Consider the following 3390-nt stretch of genomic DNA (forward strand, 5'->3'; position numbering starts at 1 on the left):
CAGAAAGCAGTAGGCACTGCCACTGGTGTGAAAGAGCCCTTACTGAAAGAAATAACATGGCTAACATTATTCTCCTTCTCTTCTGAAAATGATAGTGGCCTGGTTATCATGAGGATTCAATGTCTTCAATACTTCCTGGCGTGGAACATATACTTTATGTTGAACTCTTTCTAACTTCGCTAGCGGCATGCTTGTCCTTTGTTGCTGACCTAAAAGTTAATGAAGCTAGAGTTAAGATGATTAGGTGTTTTTTTTTTTTGTAGAAGGAGTTCAGCTATAACAGTCTACATATTTCTCTCGACATAAGATTCCTTTAAAAAATCCATGCTCATATTTTCAAAATGTAGGTCCATTTCTTATCTAGACTGAGCTCAATGGCTATGGAAAACATCACGCAGGTGACAGTGTTTGTATTTTCTGGGCTAACCAATAGTGATAAATTAATCCCGTTCCTCTTCGCTTTTTTCTTGATGGTGTACCTTGTGACCATAATTGGAAACATTGGCATAATTAGTCTTGTCCTTGTTGCCTCCAACCTTCACACTCCAATGTATTACTTCTTGAGTAGCCTCTCAGCAGTTGACCTTTTCTACTCTACAGCTATCACTCCTAAATTGTTGTCTGACCTTCCATCCCTCAGGAAGACCATATCGTTTAATGGTTGTGCCATACAATTTTTGTTTTTTGCTGGCCTAGCAGGAACGGAGGTTATCCTACTCTCTAGTATGTCATATGACCGCTACACTGCTATCTGCCACCCTCTTCACTATGTTTCCATCATGACCAAAAGCAAATGTTTGTCTCTTGTTGGTTTCTCCTTCTTCATGGGCTTCCTCCAGTCAGTTGTACAAACCATCTGCTTATTCAATCTCCATTACTGTTCGAATCTTATAGACCATTTCTACTGTGACGTCCCTCCCATACTCCGGTTGTCTTGCTCCAAAACACTTCTTTGCAGCATGTTAACTATTGTCATTGTTGGTTGTTATTGTTTTTATTCACTGTCAACAATCCTGGTCTCTTATGTTTTTATCTTTACCACCATATTACGTATAAAATCTTCTGAGGGACGAAAGAAAGCGTTCAGCACTTGCTCTTCCCATCTCTTGTGTGCCTGCGTCTTCTTTGTTTCAGTTTTTATTACTTATTTGAACTCGCCTTCCAGTGCCTGGGACAATAAAAACAAAGTGGCTTCTGTCTTTTACTCAGTAATGACCCAGATGTTGAACCCTCTAATTTACAGCTTGAGGAACAAAGAGGTGAAAAAGGCCATCATGCAAGCAATGCATAGTATTTCAAATTTTATAAATGTTTAAGGTTAAAATATACCCACAAAGGATAATATCCAGCACACTGCCATTGAAAGGGTACAGACAAAGGCGCCGTCTGTCTCACCAGATTCCGGGTGCGTCTCACTGCTCAAACGGACATGACGTCATATACGGTCCACGGGAATAGCAACAGCAATCTGACTTCTATCTAGTCAAGGTCGGATTGCTGTCACTATTCCCATGGACCGCATGTGACGTCACGTCCGTTTGAGCAGTGAGACGCACGCCAGAATCTGGTGAGACAGACGGCGCCTTTGTCTGTACCATTTCAACAGCAGTGTGCTGAATATTATCCTTTGATTTAAAACGTTTATGCTGGTCGAACTGGTGCCGGTCTGGACACCTTGACATGTAAGCGCATATATTTGGGGATTGTTTATAAAAGGGAAACGTTTTTAATAAAACTGCGTTGCACGATCACCGTGTTTATCTTCTTTCTGGGTGATTGGTGTATATCCTGCTGAGAGGAAGAAGCGTCTGTGAGCTGGAAAAGGAGAACACTTGAAACCCCATGCTGGGAGATTGTAATAATATCATTACACACGTGTGTGGTCCGGCGGGCCTTTTGGCTCTGGTAATTGAGCATTTGCATCACTGGTGGTGGAGTACGTTTTTTCTTGGAATCATATAAAGATGCACGGTGGATTGGAATCATTTAATTAAAGTGCAAGGACTACCAAATGGTCACAGTTGAATAAGGACTTTAATCTGCATTCTTTGACAGCACTTTTCATCTTTTTTTGATATGTATATGCATTACGTTATCACTGATAGAACACTGGTAATATTAATAGGATTTTTTCACAGAATTTTTGTGAACATTTTTTGGTGTGACTTTTTTGTGCAATTTCTTTAATTTTTTTTTCAATTTTTTGTGCGCTTTTTGAAATTGCACAATAGAGATTATCAAATTATTTTATCTTTGAATGTATATGCACTGATATAATACCGGTATTAACAAATTTTCTACAGCATTTGTGTGGAATTTTCTGTGTGATTTTTTTTATGCAACTTTTTTTTGGTGCATTTTGTTGTGCGTTTTTTTTCTGGTATTGCACAATAGTGATTATTACAGTGAGTGTAATCTTTATTATCTAGCATATGTTCATTTTAGGATGTATGTAGTTTAATTAGCGACATTTTTTGCTTGATTTATTAGTGTAATTCACACTTAAAGGGGCAGCTGTTACATGTATATACACAGGGTTGGCGCCTTTTTATATTTTGAAATAATATTTAATAGCAAATTCCAGTTACAAGCTGCAAAGAAGGAATGAGGATAAGATTGCCCTTGTTTTATTTTGCTCCTTTTTTGTTTTTTATAGCTTGTTAAATTTTGGAAGAGAACTATAGCTATGCAATTCATTAACCCCTTCTCTTGCACCACCCAACTCACTCTTTCCTACCTAATGTAAACATAACCTCTTGTCTCTATAAACACCTCACCTGCTTCTCATTGTACCAAATACCAACCTTTTTTGTGCCAAAAGAAGCCACCATGAAGATCCCAAAGACAAAATGTACTATATATTAATAGAAATACGTGTACTTGAAATGTCTGATCATTTAGAGTTCTGCTGGACTTTTATATTGATTCAGTAAAATTTGAAACTTGGAATTTATAAATCAGAAGTCCCATTAAAGTCAATTGAAACCCGGCACGGGCTCAAAAAAAGTGTGCAGAAATGTTGATGGGGCCAAACAAACAGCCTGGGACACTTCTTTTAAAAATTGTACCAGGTATGTTAAGAGAGAAGGGTGGGACCCTTTGGCAATGGCAGTTACATTAAAAGAGAAGTATGGACTTTTTGAAGAAAAAAAATGTATACTGACCTAGGTAGATGCAGTATCAATCTGATGCTGCGTCTATCCTCTGCCAACTCTGCAGTGAGAACTGAGCGAACAAACACCGCTGATCACTCAGTTCTCCTCCTCCGCTGTGAGCAGAGAGCCATGGCTGTCATTCATCGGTCCTTTGCTCTGCCCCTTCAGCACTCACTGGAGCACTGGGCTGTGGAGGGAGTGGGATGGGCTGGCTCAGACTCTCAGCAGATCCTAA

The 3390-nt window shown here is 39.1% G+C and overlaps 1 protein-coding gene across 1 annotated transcript; it reads left to right on the forward strand.

Moving 5' to 3' along the window:
- The first annotated feature begins 374 nt into the window (after positions 1 to 374).
- Positions 375 to 1316, forward strand: LOC141134312 (olfactory receptor 5B21-like). Its single transcript, XM_073623887.1, has one exon. It carries the CDS (start codon positions 375 to 377, stop codon positions 1314 to 1316), a length of 942 nt encoding a protein of 313 aa, XP_073479988.1.
- The last annotated feature ends 2074 nt before the right edge of the window (positions 1317 to 3390 follow it).

Source organism: Aquarana catesbeiana, linkage group LG03 (assembly GCF_042186555.1).
Source record: "Aquarana catesbeiana isolate 2022-GZ linkage group LG03, ASM4218655v1, whole genome shotgun sequence".
Taxonomy (NCBI): Eukaryota; Metazoa; Chordata; class Amphibia; order Anura; family Ranidae; genus Aquarana; species Aquarana catesbeiana.

Excerpts from the sequence above, each read along its gene's own strand:
- LOC141134312 (XM_073623887.1), top strand. The coding sequence starts at position 375 with ATGGCTATGGAAAACATCACGCAGGTGACAGTGTTTGTATTTTCTGGG.